Source organism: Aspergillus uvarum (genome assembly GCF_003184745.1).
Source record: "Aspergillus uvarum CBS 121591 unplaced genomic scaffold BO82scaffold_7, whole genome shotgun sequence".
NCBI classification, from domain to species: Eukaryota; Fungi; Ascomycota; class Eurotiomycetes; order Eurotiales; family Aspergillaceae; genus Aspergillus; species Aspergillus uvarum.
In genome coordinates this window covers 570,512-587,690 of record NW_020291304.1, presented here as the reverse complement: position 1 = coordinate 587,690, position 17,179 = coordinate 570,512, and the positions used below count along the sequence as shown (strand labels likewise).

Here is a 17,179-nt window from a genome sequence, read left to right as displayed (position 1 = left end):
AGTTCTTACTGGACAGAGAGTGCTATTGCTGATTTGACCGATCACTTCAATGAGAGATACTTGCGAGGTAAGAGTTGGTACACTAGTTGTCAGAAAACTTGCTCTACGCGTCTTTTGAAGTGAAGAATCATAGCACTGACTTGATTTCTGCAGACGACTTAGCATATCACACCGAGTATTGCAATTATCCAACAGTTAACCTTTTTCATCAAGTCACCTTCTCTGACCGCGGCCATTTCCCCAACCCCACAGCTGGCACCCTCTCTTTGCAATACCCTCGCTCTTTTCTCTTATCGCCATCCACTGTATCTGCTCTGCTACGATTCAGGACTTGCCCATGTCGATTTGAGCTCAAAATGTCGCTTACTGTGGCCGAGGCAAAACGCCGCTGGCAGAACGCAGAAAAAGGTCCACTTCTTCACCTACCGCCACTACTCGAATACTAATTCCACGAGGTAGAGATCCATCGGGCATTCGACGCAGAAGATACAGATGAGTACGATCGACAAGAGACTGCGGTACTGCTAGAATTGGTACGGCCCCTGGAGCCGGTGAACGCCCATGTCGTGACGACCCAGCAGGAAGATTGGCAAGACTACGTGGCGGACGACTACAACCGATGCTTTGCGGACGCTTCCATATTGTATCGCCGAGGCGTGGAAGTTGAACCTTGCGCTCAATGCTCGGTCTCAGCCACATTTCGCCGCTGTGTTATCGCGCCACCATATCGAGGACGTGCATTATTTGCTGCTGCTTGTGCTAATTGTATCATAGACGGCATAGGCGAACATTGCTGTCACTACAAGGCGTTCAAAGCTCAAAATGGCATAGAGTGGGGCGCACCTGTCTCCGAGTGAGTATCTGTCCTAAGTGTAGGAGTGCCGACTGACATATTCCAGGGAAGTTCGGGGGTTTGGCGGCCTGCGTGAAGCAATCCAAGCTACGGGATACGACGGTCTTTGGTTTGCTCACGGAGATGCCGGGGCAACAAACCTTCCACTAGCTGATCCATCTCTGCAATGCGGCCAGGATCGTGTCGTGCCGGACGAAGCGCAGAGTACCATGGCTCCCGTGTCCTCGAATGGCCAATTTGCATTATGGGCTGTTCCTAGCGAGCAATGGAATGATCTATCTGCGCTAAAGAAGACCCGCACTGACTTAAAGCAACATGTTCGGGCCGTCAAGGATCGGATTCGACAACTCAGATCCCTCCGAGCATCGAAACGCACAGACGTTCCGAACCACTAATCCGGGGCGATTCAGACGAATCATGCGGTGGAACAAAAGGCGCGAGATACGCGAGGACGTTGATGTATTAAAATGAACTTTCGAGGTGTGATTCTACGCCTCTTGTTTACGTGGTTGAAATATTTGGGATCCATGATCGGAGCCGATTGCTCATTGGCGAGATATTATTACACCGATACTCTTGTAGGGTGACGATAGTGAGATGAATGAATGCAATAGATACCTGCAGGAGTTTAATCGACAGGATGTGTTTGTTGTGTTGTGGAGATAAGTCAGCGGTGAGTGAGCGGACCACGTGACCGGACGTGGACACACACACAGTCCACACCTTCCCTTCCCCGGGTTTTGTTCACTCAGTCAGTGTCTCTTCATATGGAGCCAGCCGTGCTCCTAACAAGGCTGCTGAATGTGCTGATACCTCCGACCCAGAAAGCCTAATTCATTTCCCCAATCTTGGTTATCTCCAAAACTTGTTTTCGGCACAAGGGATAGTTTCCCACGTGCGACCCCAGATTCCAGTACGTTCCCGTCGCGGCCCCCCTTCTTTGGCCTGTTTTGTGTTGTCTTGCGTGTTCTTGGGTGGGTGAAGTAGTGTGCGGTGAATGTTGGGGGAGATCCCGCCCGAACATGAACCTTCCCCTTGATAATCCACCCCTGGGTACGCTATATCCACGCACAAAACACCCTCGGCTGCTCATCATCGTGGGGACATTCCTTCCACGCACTCGCTTCGGTCGATGAAGCGCATTACTTCAATTGTTCTCATGTTCCCCGACATCCCTTCACGGCTTCTATGAGGCCGTAGCCATATGAAAGCTTTGGATAGGACTGATGGGCGATGCCAGACATCCACCACCACCACCATCTCACCGGTCACCATGGCAGATCCCACTGATCTGAACCTGGATGCACCGAGCGATCTTCAAGATATTCCGGAGATGTCCATGCAATTGCTCCCGCCTCCCGAAGGGACGTATCCCGACAAGTAAGTACATGGCTTTCACTCTTTCACCCCCTCTGCTCTTTCTGCTTTCTGCCTTTCCCAGCCAACGGCAATCGCTCACATTGGTGCAACCCGCCTTCACCAGAGCGACGTTACTGGCAGCCGTGTCGGCCCACGGCAAGGCACATGGGTACAACATCGTAGTCAAGTCGTCGAGTACGCCCACGGAGAAGAAACCGGGGCGGACTGCCAAGGTCTGGCTGCGGTGTGATCGCGGCGGCCATTACCGTCCGCGGAATGGTCTCACGGAGGAGACCAGGAAGCGCCGGCGGACGTCGCGGCTGATGGATTGCCCGTTCATGCTAGTTGCAGCTGGAACTCCTGGCATCTGGACGTTGACGGTGCTGAACCCCACGCACAACCACGGCCCGATTGTCGAGAAGCCTCGACAGCTCCCTCACCACAAGGTCCGCAAGGGTCAGATCGCGGCGGTGCCGTACGATTGGCCGCACGATGCCACCTTGACCCCCTATACCACGGCGTTAGTAATCATCGACATGCAAAAGGACTGTGCGTATATTCTCTGGTCTGCGAGTGGGTCTTTTCGGAACTAATCTCCCTGTCACGCAGTCTGTTCGCCGGGTGGATACATGGAGTACCAGGGCTATGACATCTCCGCGAATCAGGCGCTGATCCCGAAACTTCAGCATCTGCTGAATGCGTTCCGGGCGGCGGGGTTTCCCATCTACCACACCCGAGAAGGTACGTACTGCTAAACGAACGCCCACCCCATCCTTGTCAATCATCCTCGTCCACTGACTTTCCAATCAGGCCATCGCCCTGATCTGTCGACGCTCTCCAGCAGAGAGACCTACCGGTCTCGGAATAATGCCTCCGGACTGGGGATCGGCTCGCCGGGTCCGCTGGGCCGGCTCCTGATCCGCGGCGAGGTCGGCCACGACACGGTGGACGAATTGTATCCGATTCCGGGGGAGCCCGTGATCGACAAGCCCGGGAAGGGAGCGTTCGCGCATACGGACTTCGAACTCATTCTTCGGAACCGCGGGATCAAGAACCTGGTGATTGCCGGGGTGACGACCGACGTGTGCGTGGCCACCACCATGCGCGAGGCCAACGACCGCGGCTTCGACTGTGTGGTCCTCGAGGACGGGACGGCGGCCAGCGAGCCGTCGCTGCATGTGAGCACGATCGAGTCGGTGAAGATGGAGGGGGGGATCTTTGGGGCCGTCACCAAGCTGGAGGATGTCGTGCATGCGGTGGAGAACTTCAAGGCTGTGACTGTGAAGAAGCTGGCTCCACAGATGGCCGTTTAGTTTTTCCGTTGTGCTCATGTTCTGGACTTCATCTGGTGGTTTTCTTTTTAGGCTGCATTGCCGAGTTCGGATTTAGAGGAGTTGTTTGGGTATTTAGGATGATTGATAGCAATAACGACGAATACGACCATGATTTATGATGCCATCGGTGGTCGATGACGAAGTCACCGTTCAGGGAGATTAATGAAAAGTTATATCTACATGGCAAATAAGCCCTGGTATCATCAAGCAGAAAAACAATAGAACCCAACGCCAACACCCGCAACCAACACATCTAATCCCTCCACCTCTTACCAACCCCCCCCTTGAACAACCGGAAAAAGAATCACAACCACTTCCGTCCCGCCGCCGTAACCCTCGACCGAAACACGGCACTCCGGATCTCCATCCCCTGCCGATAGAACGGATTCATGACCGTCTTGACGTAGTTCTCATAGACCTCGGTCATGAACTGGCGCACGGCCTCCTCGGTCTGGGGGCTGGTGGGGTTGGCGGCGATGGAGCTGGCCGAGGCGCGCGCCGACGACGAGCCCGCCGAGAACGAGCCGCCCAGGATCGAGCTTCCCGTGATGCCACTACCGGCGTTCGCGTTGGGGCCTGCGGCGTTGGGCGGCTGGTGCAGCAGCAGGAAGCGGGCGCCGGATGGGGTGAGGAAGGCGGAGATGTAGGCCGAGGCTGGGGGGTAGGTGTCGATGTGTTTGAGGTACCTGTCCATAACATAACGAGTCAGTAATTGGGGGGATGCGAGGGAGCGGGGAGGGGGGTGGTGAGGGTGAGGTTGGGGCCAAGGGCGGCTCACATATTCCCATTCATCCACTGCGCCTCCTCGACCATATCCAAGCTCGAGTGGATGATGAACTGGTTCATGTACTGGGCGGTGTCCGGGAAGCGGAAGCGGGCGATGCCATCGCCGCCGGATTTGGAGGTGCCGAAGGCGATGTTGAAGAGGGGGACGTCGGTGGGCGAGAGGATGGTGAAGTAGTAGGACATTTTGGATCTTGCAGCCAGAGAAGCTGCCGACGGTAAGTAAGACGGTGATGTTGTGGATTTCCGGGGAAGACGCAAGCAGCAGCAGCAGCAGCAGCAGCAGCAGCAGCACCGCGCCAGTCAGAGACGGGGACAGCAAGCGGAGGGGAAGGTCACGTGGCGATAAGATCTCCGCTCGAAGACAGTGAACCCACGTGACTCGCATCATCGTATCGATTATGAATGATCATCATCAACTGTTTCCTCTCCTCGACCCCCAACATCAGTTACCACAACCCACGCAAAACACAATGCCGCCATTCGGCATCAATCTCGCCAACAAATCCAAAGCCGGCGGCGGCATTCGCCCCCCACCAGGCCACCCACCGGCCAACAAACGCAAGAAAACCATCTTCGACGATTTGGACTCCGACGACAACGAGGACACGACCGCCCCGGCGAACAAGAAACCCAGCGCCATTGAAATCACCACCCTCGGCGGCCTCGACGATACTACCCCATCGCAACCCACCGACACAGACCCGCGTCCCCTCAAACGCAAACCCCAACTCACCGACCCCAAACCGCCAAAAACACTAAAACCCCTCTCCAAAACCTCCATCTTCGCCAACGACTCCGACTCCGACTCCTCCACCCCCCAGACCACCTACGGCCTCACCAAGCCCACCTCTCAACCACCCAAAGACCAAAACGAATACACCAACCTCGCCGCCCTGCACAGCAGCCGCCAACACCAAACCCACGCCGCATCCCTCGACCCAAGCATCTACTCCTACGACAGCATCTACGACACCCTACACGCCAAACCTACCCCCAAAAACCCCGAAAACCCCGATGATGCGTCCGCCGGGACCGTCCCCAAATACATGACGGCCCTCCTCCGCAGCGCCGAGATCCGCAAACGGGACCAGCTGCGCGCGCGGGACCGGCAGCTCGCCAAGGAGCGCGAGGCCGAGGGGGATGAGTTCGCCGACAAGGAGAAGTTCGTGACGGCCGCGTACAAGGCGCAGCAGGCGGAGATGCGGCGGATCGAGGCGGAGGAGGCCGCGCGCGAGGCGCGGGAGGAGGAGGACCGCCGGAAGAATGGCGGGAAGGGGATGGTGGGGTTCTATCGCGAGATGCTGGCGCGCGGGGAGGAGCAGCATGCTGCTGTTGTTAGGGCTGCGGAGGCGGCGGCTGAGAATGTTACCGGGGTGGAGGGGGCTGCAAGGGAGGGTGAGAAGAGTGGGGAGGAGAAGGACAAGGACAAGTCGGAGGCGCAGGTGGCGGCCGAGTTGAATGCCCGCGGCGCGCACATTGCCGTCAATGACGACGGGCAGGTCGTGGATAAGAGGCAGCTGTTGTCGGCGGGGTTGAATGTCGCGCCGAAGCCGAAGGTGGCGCCGCAGGGTGATCGGAAGGCTGGGGAGAGAGTGGCTGGAGCGTCGACGGCGAGGTTCGGCGCGAATAGAGGCGCGGATCGCGGCGGCCAGCGCGCCAGGCAGACGGAGATGATCGCCTCGCAGTTGGAGGAGCGGGCGCGGCAGGAAGAGGAGGCCGAGGCGGCGCGGCAGAAGGAGATCGCCGAACGCAGTCGGAGCCTGAAGACTCAGGGCGATGTCTCGAGTGCCAGGGAGAGATATCTGGCCCGGAAGAAGGAGCGCGAGGCGGCGGCTGCCGCCAAGGGGAAAGCTTCCTAGTACATTTGTACTGTACTATACTCCAGGCGCTGTCATAGAGTGGCTCGTGGCTCGCTGTAAACTGTACGATAACATGAAAACGAACTGCGATTCTACCGGTAACGCTATATATGTATTCCCAAGTAATCAGATACAATCAAGAAACAATCAATCAATCGGCCCCCGATATCGTCACGTCATTTCATAACATCACAAAAAGAGTCACTCCGCTCGAACCATGCTATCTGATGAGTAATTCTGTCTAGTAACAACTTTAAAAGAAAGGATGCAAGTTTTTTTTCACCCCTTATCATACCCGAGAATCAACGCCAACCGACGATGCACGAAATATCATGCCGTGAGCGCAAAGCTGAGACCCATCAGGACCATACCCCCAATCGCAAACCCCGTGCACATGCCCCGATGATGGGTCAGAGTCAACCCCTCACTGAACAGCTGCAGCGCCACCGAGGTCATGACGCCCGCGGTTGCGGCGAACATGCCCCCGTACACGCCCCACGACGGACCGGCCGTCCCATCGTCCCCGTTGGCGCGCCGGGCGCCCCAGATCCAGAGGGCGGCGAGACCCGCGCCCGCCGGCTGGCTGATGCCGCCCAGCAGACTGGACCAGAACATGGCCCAGCCGCGCGAGTGCAGGGCCAGGTAGAGGGGCAGGGCCATGGCGAAGCCCTCGCTGATGTTGTGGATGAAGAGCGCCAGGAAGACGGTCAGTCCTAGAGTCGGGCTCGCGTGGTTGGTCGCATACGTGATGAAGCCCTCGGGCAGCTTGTGCAGGGCGATGGCGACGGACGTCTGGAGCCCGATGGACAAGAATGCGTTCTGCGGGACGTGGTGGTGATGTTGCTGCGTCTCGGTCGCGGAGACGACCGGAGGCTTGTGGGGGGAGTCTTCCGACGGCTCGCACTGGTCATCCAACAGGCCCGTGTGCGACGAGGAGGAACTGGTCTCATGGTGGTGGTGATGGTGGTGGTGGTGCGACTCGTGCACGCGAGGTAGACCCGATTCGAGATCGTTGGGCTGGGTTGCATCTCCGTGGACGGTGATACTGCGGGGGGGTTGGAGGGATGGACGAACCAGGTCACTGCCTACATCCGAGATTGAGGGGGTCGGCAAGAGGGTCTTGGTACATTCATGGCCACACGCCTGCGAAAACCCGAAACAAGGTCCGTTCTCGTCGCACTGAGCTTTGACGCCCACCATCCGGCTGAAACGTCGTGTTAGGCGATCCCGCAATGAATCCCGCCGTTGGAGAGGCACTTGGGTGCGAGAGTTCGCCTCGGGGAGGGTCATGGTCGCCGGGGAGGATTTGAAGGACCGTGACAGAAGGGGGGTGCGCTCGTTCCACGTATTCGACTCATCATGATGGTGCCCGCTGGGCTCATGGTGGTGATCGTGTTTCGGATGCGGTTCGTGGGAATGAGCGCAATCGACGACATGAGAGGGGATATACCGGTGCAGCAAGGCGGATGCGAAGCGAATGACGACGACACCGGCAAGGAAGAGTCCAATGAGCACATACGCCGAGCTGGAGGGAGACCAGCCAGCGCGAATGAGGTAATTATGAGACGTAGGAAGCATGCTATAGAGAGACGTGAAAAGCTATGACCATTAGTCGACGACTGTGAGGAAAAGGGGCGAGGGCGGCAATACCATGACACCTGCACTCAGGCAGAGCGATGCTGACAAGAATGCATTGTTGTGGACTATTTGAAAGTCCTTCCGCCGTGTTAACTGCCGCAATACTATATCGATGCAGATGACGGACGACCCCAGGACGCAGGCTAAAGGCAATCAGCTTGGAAGGCAAATTTCGGAGAAAGGTTTTTGGAGAATAAACTTACCCGCGCCAGAGACGGCACTCATGACCCAGCCCCGGAGGTCATTGCTGGCAGCCATGATGCGGGGGGTGGGAAAAGGACTGATGGGAGGGAAGAATAGGGAAGGGAAGGGAGATCGACAGAGAGATGGGGACAGAAGTGGAGGAGCTTGGAAGAAATGAGGAGATCCCAGAACAGGGACCCGGGGGGAAAATTGGTAAAGCAAAGGAAATGAATGGGGGGGTTTTGGTTTGCGGAGGGCGGAGGGCGGAATGGAATGGCTAAATAATGCATGATATCATGTCACGCGCTGTCCCGATTAGATAAGGGTCTGGGGACCTTGGAAGCCCTACTTTTGACATCCCCCTTGCAATGCATTGCATTCAGAATAGAAATAGAATTCAGAAAGTTTTCTGATTTCCTGGAAGTAGCTTGCTGAGTAACACACCAGTACTTATCTATTTTGCATCCCAACCTGTGCAAGGTGGCATTGGTTTCCATACCTGGATACATTGACATTTGGTTCTTTGTGCATTGAATGTCATCTGTAGGTCAATTGGTTGTTCTTACAGAGGTATTGTGTTTCTACTACACTAGGATCATCTACAGTCAATCAAGAAGGGCTATATACTTGTTGAAGACTTACCATACTTATTAGTATAGTATTATTAAAATACTGATCCTCCTTAGAATGCCTTATAAGCTTACATCATACAATAAATACAAATATAAGTGTGCTTGCATTGACACAATTCTCATAATAATAGAACACTAGGTGACTTAGGAATAGGGAATTATAGATAATAGTAAGAGAATAATACATCCCTGAATAATGATCTGAGGATGAATAGAGACAAGAATAAGTATAAGCCTGAGAAGATGGTACCTGCCATGTCTATGGTTCTGAGGACGGACCAGTACTAAGTACTAGTCCGAGCTGTGGTAATCTTGCGGTTGCCTGTGGCGTTTAGGAGAAGGAACAGCCCAGAAAGGTACAAGAAATTGTTCATAACTCCACGGTGAGAAAGTTAGCAATGCTTGTGCTCAATGAAGGAGCTCTTAGTAGAAAAGACACTTATAAAGCTGATATCAAATTCAAGTCAGAGAGCCGTGCACAATGGTAAAAAAAGAGATAGTATTGAAAATTGGTAATCCTTGATATAGTGCTGCCAACTCCCTAAAAATGCAATTTGATATTGACAAAACCTTATGGTATCCTTATATCCACCAACTTGGTGTCTCTAGTCCACAAAAGCTCAAGAGAATCAATTCTCACCATCCAAGCCCTCCATTTGTCACAGCTTCGACTACTGCTCTGCTAGGTGGTTGTAGTTCTGCCCTGCAAGGCCATTGTGTTGCCTGCCTGCCTAGCCTCCCGCGGCTGCTCCACTTAGCCCGTTCAATCTGTCGCTGGCCTGCAACTCTCTCTTTAAGACCCTGATAAAACAAATCAGTCCGTGGAGCCACTATTTATTGTTATCGCAAATTATTGCTTCATTGTCACAGCGCATTTTGACGAACATATGACTTTTACATATACAATATCACGTGAGTCATTGTAGTTTTGCCTATATTTAAAGTACCCTCTGTATATTTACCTACTTAGGCGGTATTACAACCCCCTTACAATGATTATTATATGGGGAGAGAGCAGTAAAGAGACATAGCAATATTTCTATAGTGAAATCAAAGAAAAGGGTGTAAAATATTAGTATAGTGTGGAAATCGGCTAAGCGGGGATTGCTATAACAACGGTCTTCAGTATTCGCTCAGCGTCCGGCTTCACCTTGCAATCACTTCCTCAGCCACAAAGCTGCTATAAGGCTGATGGGAGATCTCACCCTTGTTTCACTTTGGGTAGGGCTGGTCGCAAGTTACCATGGTGGTATTTATTCTCTCTTTTTCTTCTTCAATTAGACAACGGTACGAGTACGAGTACGAAAGTGGGTCGGGACTGGACCACCCAAATAGAAACAGTATGATCACTGCCAGAGATACGCAATGGCATACCCATGCATTTCAGATGATCTCAAGCTCTAGAAATAATCCATTGAGAATCATTTCTATCGTAACGCCTCCAAAACATAGCTTTCATAAGTTCATACCGAAAAGGAAGCATCAAGCTAAAACAGATTGTTGTCGCTGTAAAAGAAATCAGCAAAAATCCTCAGAACCATCCACGAACCCTCGAAACATCACGATGACGACCCTCCGCGGTTCAGATGCATATAGCCGTTCCCAGGCGTGGCGGCGCCAGCACTAGGTGGCACCAACAACAGCGCCCCAGGGTGCTCGCTCGCCTTGTGGACGCGTTTCTTCTCCAACCACATAACCACCCCGGCGCCAGCGGCAACCAAACACGCCAGAGCCACGAAGAGGCCCGTCGTCCAGCTGGGCCGATGGAACCGGTCCATCGCCCACATGCACACGGCCAGACAGACCTGAAAGACGGAGTTGAGGAAATTGCCCCAGACCACCGCATCCATTTTCCACAGCGGGGTTGGGTTTCGTGGAGCCTCTGTTGCGGTCGTTGCTGCTGTTGCAGCTGCTGTTGCTGGAGCCGCCCTCCCCGCAATCGCCTTCTCCTCGTCTTCATTCTCCACGGGGTCCGCTGTTCCCGGGAAGAAGTAAAACCACTTGGAATGGACCTCCGCCAGCCGGACCAATCCCCCGTGACGAGTTGACAGCGAGCGACCGAGCCGCCAGAGACACCACAGGTACAGATCCCGAAGCCGCCAGGGCGCTAGGCCAAACCCCGTGATGCAGAACAGGGCGTTGAGGATCTGCGAGTCGATCTCGATCCAGACGCGGCGCGCCGAGTCCGGATCGTCGCAGCTGGGGTGGCACATCGCCGGCGCCGCATTGCACAACAGTAGGAAGAGCATCCCGCCCCAGGCGACCACGTTCAGGCCGTAGATCGTGATGCAGAAGCCCAGCGGGGTGACGGCCCAGCGCAGGAAGGCCTTGGTGGCGTGGATCCATGTTGTCTCGTTCAGTGGATGCGTTCTGTCGTCATTGTCGTCGACTTTGAGGGAGGTGGTCATTTGTTCTTCCACTCTCTTTCTGGTAGGCAAGGCAAAGTTGGGTGGTGGGTTGCAAGGGCGAAGTACGAGGGAGGTATGACGATAAGATAAATGGTCAAGGAGGAGAGGAGAAGTCGGGTAGACGAAACAAGGGACCACTGACTTAATGATAATCAGTCTCTGAGCATGAGAGAAGAGGCGGATTTAAATACGCAAGACGTGGGCCGGGTGCGACATTACGTCTGTGCTATGCGCAGTCAGCCAAGAAAGCATTAATGTATGTGTACTTTGCCCCCTCCTATCATCCATAATAGGCAATGAATGGGTGTTTGAGCCAAGGATGCCTGGCGGGGCCGGACGCTGCGCCGGGAGTACCTTATTCTACTAAGTACGACCCAGTGGCGATCACAGTGAAGGGAAATCAGATTCTGACTGGGACTGGGATTCTACCCCGTGCACCTATATTTAGGTGATTGATCGTTCCTTTGCGCGTTTGTTAACCTTTCTTTTTGTTTTTGTTTTTACCATACCATGACGAATATCCGTCGCTGAACGACACGTGTTTGACGCACTGATGGAAACGTTTTTTTCCGAAAGACAGTCGTCACTCTTACTCAGGAACCCTAAAGTCAACTTTGTTGGGCCCAGGAATATTACAAGTCGACTGCTCTAGCCAAGCCATGATTTGACCATTAATGATATGAGTCTAATCTAGGCAAACACAGTTGGATCTGGGGCTGCCGAGAGCAGTAGAATCTGACTAACTGCTTCGAGTAATCGGTACGAGACCCAGCACAAAAATGTTCACACGGATATCAGACAAAACCCTATCCAAAGGCACCCCCCAAAATCTCTACCTACAAAGGATAACAAAGCAGAGGCGCTACAACAAAATGTACCAATAACTAAGAGAATCCGAGCAATGAATGTGGGCGTGAAAACAACAAACTGAGACCCAAGAATGTAACCGTCGAAAACACGAATGACCACTTCAACAATCACATCCGCGGATCCAGCATCTCGATCTGGTCCGACTCCATCTTGCCGTACGGTTGGCGCTTGGAGAGGATCCGACTCGGGTGCAGGATGTTGAACAGAAGGCACACCAGCAACATCAGCACCGCGTCGAAGATATAGAGGTAAATCTCATGCTGCTGCAGCACGCCCGTGGTCCCTTGCACATATTCCACCACACGGTAAATCGATCGGACCATGATCAGGATGCTGGCGGCATATAGGACGCGCATGTAGGTGTACCAGGGGGGATTGCTGATGGAGAGGGAGGTCGGGGTCGGGGAGGCGGTCATGCGGCGATGGAAAACCATGGAGACGAGGATGAAGAAGCCAAAGAACACCAGCTGGACGATGAGACCGATCACGATGATCCGATTGCCCAGGGATACACTGCTGGCCGACTTCGCGCTCGCCATCATGCCGCCACCTCCGCTCTGTATGAAAAAAGAGAGCACGTCTCCCGTCACGAAGATCTTGGTCAACCAATTCGGCCGGATAAGCGAGTGCGAGTCCCCGTGAACCAGGCGGATTATGCGTCCCAGCAGCATGTAGATGGAGGCGGAGAAGAGGGAGGGGGCGAGGAGGAGCAGCAGCTCCTGTCCGACATATGGCATCACCGTCCAATTCGGGGTCTGTTTGGCACTGTACCATCGCGCAACATAGCCAAATGCTTCGACTAGAAAGACAGCGAAAGAGTCCAGCGTGTTAACCAAGGCCCGGCGATGGTGCTAGCAGAGAAAGGCGCAGAAGAACTCACAGAAGCCACCAATGATAAAGGGTGTAAAGTACCAGGTCCGCCTGCGGACCATCTGGAATAGATGCAGCACAGAGGTTGCGGCAAACACTCCCGCAAAGACAATGGCCACGCCCACGGATGGATTGTATTCATAGAGCTTGTAGCTACTCGACATGATGAGTGAGGAGAGGTGGTGTAGTGAAAGAATGTCAAATGCACGGAAGGAGCCCAGTAGGATATGTACTGTACTGCACCTGATTTAGCTGGGACTACATGGGAATGCTAGAGAGACCCCCTTGTAATAGCTGGCGATCTTTGATGGGCTATATTTCAAGATGTGATAGTGCAGGCGTCTCAAGGCTGGCGAACATCCATTCTGGGGCAAGGGTACGAATACGAGTGGATCGTGTCTAGATCGGGTACCAAGACAAGCAAACTCCACTGTAACGGCGTTACAAAAGCATTCACTATGCTATGTAACTCAAATAAGGTGGAGACTTACTTGATCACCATCCATGCATTCTTCCCTGGACTCTAAGCGGGCAAAGAATTACTGGCGATGATGATCAGTGATTATCCAGCGCTAGAACGGATAGTGAACGTTTTGCGGGGTATATGCCATCCTACGACTTTGTTGAGTGGCAATTCCCAGCAGTATTAACCTAGCATGGGCTGATTTCATTGCTAGCCATCCCTTTGGCTTTTGAAATGCCTTTCTTACCTGCGAGCACGTTGCCCTTTTCCCCTGCAATCCTCTTTCTCTTTGCCTTAAAATCCGCTATTTCCTCCTTAGCAAGTGTCTGTGGATACCGGCCAGCACAATGGTCAAGACTTGAAGCTTGTACCGTCGGCGGATAAAGAGCTTGAAAGCGCGCAACTACTGCTCAGGGAGATGTTAGCGCAGCATGAAGTTGAGAGAAAAAGACTACAGACAGAAAGACATTCTCTGAAAGCCTAGCTTAGGATGTCTTACCACAAACAGAGTCGAGACAAGGGTGTTGATCATGACTTCTTCATTCGCGGGGTGGTGCTTGACTAGACAAAGAGCTATTCATAGTGCCCATTGTTCTAGCCAGGTAAGACATTTCAATCTTGCCAGTCTCTGGAACACGTCTTCAACTTCTTCTAGAACCGTGTTAATGAGGTGTAAAGGTAACTTCTGACTTCGATCAATTTCGAGTATTTGACGCAGACTTGCCAATCCTCAGCAGGGGTTCTATGCTTTCGAAGGCCACAAGTTAGCATAATTCTGTGAAACTAGTTTCGCGCGTGACATCCCGAATGTGATGAGGGTAATGGGAAAGGATAAGTCACTACTGCAAGAATCATACAGCGAGAAAGCATTTATCAGCAGACGCAGGCTCAGAAACCCCGGCCTCAGGCTCATCTACTTGAGATGGCACAGCCATGGGTCATGACGAAGGCATTGATGTTTGACAGGTACATTATTGTACACGTTTTGGTGAGTAAGCTGACACCCACATGTGTAGCGGCTCAGGGGGTTTATCGGTATGAGGGATATGATTGGCTTTTGGACTTATCCTCCAATTCGCTCTCCAAGTTGCTGGTGGTGAGACGAGTGCACTGAGTCGGGGGGTGACCAGAGCTTATATCAACCCCGGCGAACAGAGGATATTCGGAGTCATCTAGCACCAAGTGACCTTGGATGAGTCGGATTCCTATTAGGTTCTCAGCTGCGAAGAGGTACAAGAGTGGTACAAATGCCAGAGATTCTTCGACATTGCAAACGGCCTTACCGATCCTAGAAGTAATGTAAAGACAACAATCTGAGAAACAAGCACCAGGATAAGCACATCGACGTCAAGGAAACTTGAAAGTACACCTTGAGGCGTCACAATGAAGATGGGGAAGTTGTACAGTGGAGGTCAAGGAGGGAGGGAGAGCAAACGGACACTGGCCGAGTGACGTATTACAGGCCCGTCACATGATGGAGGCTTTGAGGTAAACAGTAGCAGGAACTCCCCAACCTCGCCCTAGAAGTGCTACACAAGCACTTCCTGTCAGCAGAGCTTGAGTTGGGATCGTTGTACGTCTTATCTTGTTGTTCACATTTATAAAGCACCTCCCATTTGTCCGATCGAGCAGAAGAAAGGATCATCAAAATCCACTCTTCCTTGAGAACTACCGTGATTCGATTGAGGTACGCTCACAAAACAACCAACCAAGCAAGAAAGTCCACTTGGGAAACCTGCAATCATGCTTCCATCTACCCTTCATGTCAGAAGCCTTCTAATCCTCTTTCTCATCTCCATAAGCTCCGCCATGTCTCTCACCCGCTATTCCAAACCTGTACCCTCTGGGGCTATAGTGGCCGAGACCCGCGAGCAGCTCAACCAGATCACCTTCGAGAATCAGTACACGCTTCTGCACGAAGAAGACGGTGGCTACATACTGAAGCAGACCGAAGACGGAACTGTGGTGGCAGTAGCTGGCGACGCTCTCTGCGCGGAGCTCGACAAGGTCTTTGCCGACCTCGACGCCAGGGAGGCTGCAGAGAACAACCAAGAGGATCAGCAAGGTGGGGACTCCAGAACCGGCGGCTACGGCAACGGTGAATCGCGGCGAACTGCGAATGACATCCAGGCGGACAATAGGCTGAACGCTTGTGCTCATCGCAGATGCTTCAACTCGGTGATCTGTATAACCTATAGAGACTGTCATATCTGCTCATCTCGGAATGTGTGTATTTGAGGGGTCAAGCGATAGGTACGATGTGCTTGATGTGTTGTTATTCGAGTGGTGGGTGATGGTACAGTTTCTTGTTAAGGACTTGAAAAAAAAAATGACAGGGTTGGGGACATGTTGGTCTCTTGTTGTTGGTGCTCTCGTGCCACTGAGTGTTTCAGTAATTTGGACCGGGCAGGGTATCTCCGAAGCAATCAGCCAGAACAGTTTTTACAAGCAATTGGAAATTATGACAACCTTGGTTTCTGGCCGTGATAACATTTCGTAACGTTGTCCATAGATAATAGGAAGATCGATTCTGGCCCTGACAACAAGAAGCAGCCATATGGCTGCCAAATGTATTTGGTTTATACTTGGCCATTGTTACTGGAAGCGTTTAGGAAGGCTTGTTATTTCTGGAGAGTCCGTGCTTCAAAAGAGCGTTGTAACAAGATTCAGATATGTTATTGGAACCGGAAAGATTTTGAATTGGCTCAAATCGATACAACGCTCAAATTAAAGGCATCCTGTGTATGCGCAACGTATGTAGATCTAGCCCCTGGTATTATGTCTAATCTTATAGCTGCTCATCACGACAGCCTTCGTTGTTTGCCCACACGCTTCCAGGTCCAATAAGTGCTCCGGGGAAGCTCTTCAACATGCTCACAGAACAAGTTAAAAGTCTCCTCGGTCATATTTGTAGGACGTTCACCAGCCAACTCAAAGCTATGGATGGTGTCACTGTATTTGGCATACGGCAGTGTGAAGAAATTCTCCATATTCATGAGGTGCTGGTGCAAGATGAAGAACGCCTGATAAGGTGTGATGACTCCGACCAAAATGGCTTGCTCCGCCAAATCTCTGAATGCGGCAAAGAATCCGTCAAAGGATCTATAATCAAAAGGATCCATGTGAGTTATTGACCACCAGAGATGAGTGGCTGTCTCCAGACTAACACGGATCACAACGTCTCTGACAGTATTGATAAAGTCTTCTGGGAGTCGTGGCTGGCGGCGAACGAACATAGGGTCTTCGCAGATGGTAGGCGAGGTGTGAAGGTGCAGCCAGGAGAAGATCACGTTTGCCTGTTGTTCCCAGTATATGTAGTCATACTCATCGGGAGCAGGCCTTGGAGCGCGGGGATCGATGTAGTTTTCCAGCTGCCATGCCTCTAGTTCTCTATGGACATCGTCGAGCCATTGACCAAAGTTGCTATAGTCGCGGAGTTTGTCGATGGGTGGAAGCAGTTGATACTCCCGGTTTTCGTGAGCTGAAGCTACTTCCTTGGAGAGTTTAAGTCTCTTTGGTGGGGGTAACAAGTCGGTCATATTGTGTACTGCGAATAATCAATTATAGCTGGCACTGCGGGAGGATGTTGTCACGTTGAAGTTGGGTTGAGATGCAACGACGGAAAGCGTCGCATTCTGTAACCTTTATATCACAATAAATCGATTGCGCTCGGCCATAATGTCTATATGTGACAAAGATAGTCACAGTGCTGAACGAATGTCTTTGTTAATGTTACTTGAAACCAACTGCATTTGTTTCGGACCATTTGTGCGAAAGAGGGTGTGTCATCTGCGTGCTGCTGTCACCCGACCTGACCCTGCAGTGCTGGCAAGTGGCCATTGCTCTCTTTGAGCTTGTTTAGGTGGACTTTCTCCCACATTCAAGAAAGATCGAAGCAATGAAACTGTTGCTGAAAGGGAGGTT

The 17,179-nt window shown here is 52.6% G+C and overlaps 9 protein-coding genes across 9 annotated transcripts; 4 read left to right on the top strand and 5 right to left on the bottom strand.

Annotated features, from left to right (window-relative positions):
• Positions 1-356: 356 nt before the first annotated feature.
• Positions 357-1,248, top strand: BO82DRAFT_398844 (uncharacterized protein; the record flags this gene model as incomplete). Its single annotated transcript, XM_025639058.1, has 4 exons — positions 357-408; positions 460-708; positions 775-853; positions 900-1,248. The coding sequence occupies 4 exons, from the start codon at positions 357-359 to the stop codon at positions 1,246-1,248; spliced, it is 729 nt and encodes a 242-aa protein (XP_025495621.1).
• Positions 1,249-2,126: 878 nt separating this feature from the next.
• On the top strand, positions 2,127-3,525 carry BO82DRAFT_398843 (cysteine hydrolase family protein; the record flags this gene model as incomplete). Its single annotated transcript, XM_025639057.1, has 4 exons — positions 2,127-2,233; positions 2,295-2,761; positions 2,822-2,953; positions 3,023-3,525. 4 exons carry the CDS (start codon positions 2,127-2,129, stop codon positions 3,523-3,525), a joined length of 1,209 nt encoding a protein of 402 aa, XP_025495620.1.
• A 104-nt stretch (positions 3,526-3,629) lies between these two features.
• BO82DRAFT_380966 (TRAPP subunit TRS20) lies at positions 3,630-4,589 on the bottom strand. Its single transcript, XM_025637804.1, has 2 exons — positions 4,325-4,589; positions 3,630-4,232 (listed from the first exon to the last, which is right to left on the bottom strand). The coding sequence occupies exons 1-2, from the start codon at positions 4,513-4,515 to the stop codon at positions 3,851-3,853; spliced, it is 573 nt and encodes a 190-aa protein (XP_025495619.1). The 5' UTR covers positions 4,516-4,589; the 3' UTR covers positions 3,630-3,850.
• Positions 4,590-4,862: 273 nt separating this feature from the next.
• BO82DRAFT_251672 (splicing regulator NSRP1-like domain-containing protein) lies at positions 4,863-6,167 on the top strand (the record flags this gene model as incomplete). The annotated part of the gene is made up of 1 exon (XM_025630886.1): positions 4,863-6,167. A coding segment is annotated over one exon (1,305 nt), but the record flags the coding sequence as incomplete, so codon positions are not given.
• Positions 6,168-6,210: 43 nt separating this feature from the next.
• Positions 6,211-8,244, bottom strand: BO82DRAFT_429413 (Zn(2+) transporter ZRT3). The gene is made up of 3 exons (XM_025640533.1): positions 8,033-8,244; positions 7,842-7,972; positions 6,211-7,790 (listed from the first exon to the last, which is right to left on the bottom strand). The coding sequence occupies exons 1-3, from the start codon at positions 8,085-8,087 to the stop codon at positions 6,522-6,524; spliced, it is 1,455 nt and encodes a 484-aa protein (XP_025495617.1). The 5' UTR covers positions 8,088-8,244; the 3' UTR covers positions 6,211-6,521.
• Positions 8,245-10,203: 1,959 nt separating this feature from the next.
• On the bottom strand, positions 10,204-11,180 carry BO82DRAFT_328002 (DUF2985 domain-containing protein; the record flags this gene model as incomplete). Its single annotated transcript, XM_025632993.1, has 1 exon — positions 10,204-11,180. Exon 1 carries the CDS (start codon positions 11,050-11,052, stop codon positions 10,204-10,206), a length of 849 nt encoding a protein of 282 aa, XP_025495616.1. The 5' UTR covers positions 11,053-11,180.
• Positions 11,181-11,974: 794 nt separating this feature from the next.
• On the bottom strand, positions 11,975-12,956 carry BO82DRAFT_429411 (RTA1 domain-containing protein; the record flags this gene model as incomplete). The annotated part of the gene is made up of 2 exons (XM_025640532.1): positions 11,975-12,721; positions 12,803-12,956. The coding sequence occupies 2 exons, from the start codon at positions 12,954-12,956 to the stop codon at positions 12,030-12,032; spliced, it is 846 nt and encodes a 281-aa protein (XP_025495615.1). The 3' UTR covers positions 11,975-12,029.
• Positions 12,957-14,890: 1,934 nt separating this feature from the next.
• BO82DRAFT_380961 (uncharacterized protein) lies at positions 14,891-15,493 on the top strand (the record flags this gene model as incomplete). The annotated part of the gene is made up of 2 exons (XM_025637803.1): positions 14,891-14,942; positions 15,058-15,493. Exon 2 carries the CDS (start codon positions 15,065-15,067, stop codon positions 15,491-15,493), a length of 429 nt encoding a protein of 142 aa, XP_025495614.1. The 5' UTR covers positions 14,891-14,942; positions 15,058-15,064.
• Positions 15,494-16,056: 563 nt separating this feature from the next.
• BO82DRAFT_389517 (uncharacterized protein) lies at positions 16,057-16,794 on the bottom strand (the record flags this gene model as incomplete). Its single annotated transcript, XM_025638456.1, has 1 exon — positions 16,057-16,794. The coding sequence occupies one exon, from the start codon at positions 16,792-16,794 to the stop codon at positions 16,057-16,059; it is 738 nt and encodes a 245-aa protein (XP_025495613.1).
• Between the last annotated feature and the right edge of the window lie 385 nt (positions 16,795-17,179).

What these genes read in the sequence shown, in the direction of transcription:
- BO82DRAFT_429413 (XM_025640533.1), bottom strand. Translation starts at nt 8,087, where the DNA reads ATGGCTGCCAGCAATGACCTCCGGGGCTGGGTCATGAGTGCCGTCTCT. An exon ending in GAGTGCCGTCTCTGGCGCGG is followed by an intron (nt 7,973 to 8,032) that starts GTAAGTTTATTC and finishes GATTGCCTTTAG; the next exon opens with CCTGCGTCCTGGGGTCGTCC. An exon ending in GCCTGAGTGCAGGTGTCATG is followed by an intron (nt 7,791 to 7,841) that starts GTATTGCCGCCC and finishes TAATGGTCATAG; the next exon opens with CTTTTCACGTCTCTCTATAG.
- BO82DRAFT_380966 (XM_025637804.1), bottom strand. Translation starts at nt 4,515, where the DNA reads ATGTCCTACTACTTCACCATCCTCTCGCCCACCGACGTCCCCCTCTTC. An exon ending in CAGTGGATGAATGGGAATAT is followed by an intron (nt 4,233 to 4,324) that starts GTGAGCCGCCCT and finishes TGTTATGGACAG; the next exon opens with GTACCTCAAACACATCGACA.